This window comes from Polistes canadensis, unplaced genomic scaffold, assembly GCF_001313835.1.
Source record: "Polistes canadensis isolate GaletaPanama2010 unplaced genomic scaffold, ASM131383v1 scaffold_6, whole genome shotgun sequence".
Lineage (NCBI taxonomy): Eukaryota > Metazoa > Arthropoda > Insecta > Hymenoptera > Vespidae > Polistes > Polistes canadensis.
In genome coordinates this window covers 395,184-397,554 of record NW_014569553.1, presented here as the reverse complement: position 1 = coordinate 397,554, position 2,371 = coordinate 395,184, and the positions used below count along the sequence as shown (strand labels likewise).

General features: G+C 26.4%; 1 protein-coding gene across 1 annotated transcript in view; it reads left to right on the top strand.

Moving 5' to 3' along the window:
• Positions 1-2,371, top strand: part of LOC106789142 (protein abrupt-like) — a 45,597-nt gene that overhangs the window by 30,608 nt on the left and 12,618 nt on the right. The window contains exon 6 of the mRNA XM_014753122.1: positions 1,248-1,426. Within this exon, the coding sequence (XP_014608608.1) occupies positions 1,248-1,426 (179 nt within the window). The remainder of the gene's footprint in view (positions 1-1,247; positions 1,427-2,371) is intronic.

Here is a 2,371-nt window from a genome sequence, read left to right as displayed (position 1 = left end):
TTCGTTCGACTACTTCTTGGTATCAAGAATGGGAACAAACATTTTTATTCCTCCCCAATCATTCGCGTGTAAATTATTATTATATTATATAAATTAAATATTATATATATATATAACAATAGAATAATAATAAAATGAAAATAAAATGAAAATATATTAAAAATTCATATCATTTATTATTCGCGTTGAGCAAGCATCCGTATATTACTCGAAAGTTGTTTAATTTTCAATATCGGAGGCTTTAGGGTAAAATGAATAAATGATATTTGAACAGAATTTCATATCTTTAAGTGGAAAACGCATCGTTAACGTATTATGGTATTTAGACAAAGTTTACAGTTGACATTATATTATAGTATGTAAATTCGACGAATATACAACTTGTACACTTTTATACACACATATATTATATATATATTACATGCATATATTTACACATTTACATTTACAATTAATTTATATTCGTTTATTTATTGAATTTTGTTTTAGAGAAATTTTCTATGCATATTACTCTTAATTACTCGGTGAACAATTATCACCACATATACAACAACAAACTTGTTTCAAACCCCTTTAACAAGATGTATATATATATATTTATATGTAATATATAATAGAGATCGTTGTTAACTCGATGGCTTTTCTAACTCCTAACTACGAATATCTATGAATGCTTTCTACGTTCTATAGTTAAAGTTTGATCTCTTTTAACGAAAGGAATATCATTGAAACTATGATAACAATGAGAACAAGAATTCAACGGATAGGGGGAAATTAAGAAAATAATCATCAAAAATCTAAATGAAAGAGTCAAAAGAGAGAGAAAGAAAAAATGAAATAAAAGAAGGAAGGAGACATAAGGGATGAAAAAAGGTTTGTTTTTTTATTTTCACGAGAAACCGATTAAAACTCAATTTTTTTTTCTATTTGAGTTTAATGAAAAGACTCCTCAAAATACATATTGAAAAAGAAAATGAGAACATGGGAAAGAATATGAAAAGATAACGAAAGAAAGGAAGAAAGAAAGAAAAAGAAAAAGAAGAAGAAGAAGCTTCGAATTTCGTTTAACTACAAAATTTCATCTAAGATAATATTAATAATAATGTATATTGAATGAAATTCATGAAAAAAAAAAAAAAAGAAAAAGGGAAGCAAAAAGAAAGGAAAAAAAAAAGAAAAAGAATTAGACACGATGGAAAGAAGAATTAATGTCATTCGTATTTTTTTTTCTCTGTGAATGTTTTCAGCACGAAGGGTACGTCGCGGCAGGCCGCGATTAGGTACGAGGGGTGGTAAACATATGTCCCCATCCGTGCATGGAAATTCACCCTCCAGAAGCGACTGGTTGCCTTTGGATATGAGAACGACACCACCGGCGGCCATGCCAGCTTTTCGTGGATTTGAAGAACCCTCGCCGGATGGTGTGGTAAGTTTATTATAAATATTTATTTCAAATATAATATTTATTATATTCTCCTTTTATTCGTACATTTTTATTATTACGGTAATTTTATTTTTTATATATTTTTCTTTTGTTAAGAATATTGTGGGTAATTAAGGGGTTGATTAAGTTTAATAGTAAATATTTTGTCAATATGGTGATATAAAATTTATATTAATTTCGTTTTACTGTATTTGAAAGTTTTTTCGATTTTAAATAATTCTTTTGTTTGCGTATAAATTTATATTTAACATAATTAATATTAATAAATGTGTCACAGGGAAGTTTGACAGGTTAAAAATTTAGAACGTTATTTTGATCTTATTGTATTGTGTATAATTCACATTAATTTGGGTTTATTAATTTAACAGAGAGTGATGGGGTGGGTATCTTGTAGGTTTCGTATAATATAAGATTTATATTAATTTCGATCTCATATTTTTTATGGTAATTATTTATATTATTTATTTTTTATTCTCTTTAATATTAATCTGAATAATAATAATAATAATAATAACTTATTTATTTCTCACCAAGACTCGATTTACTATGAAAACTTTGTATCTATATAACTATAACATATAATATAGCTATTTTATCTGGTGTCACATTTTTGTTATTAATTACCAGCTTTAATGAACGCTCGGTATTTATCCGACAACAACGACAACAACCTCCAGTTATATATCTAGTCAACCCTTGTCCTTCGCATTAACTTTCGTTTATCGACTACCCTTAATCTTCTTTCCTCGTTTTCAAAGCATGATTTATATATAATCTCGTTATTAAGAGAATTTTTAATCTCCCCAACCCCTTTAAATCTTTCCATTAAAGTGGTCATCTATAAAATGTGAATATATACATTCTTTTAATATATAAATAAATAAATTTTGATTTTTTTTTTTTTTTTTATTATTATACACATAATAC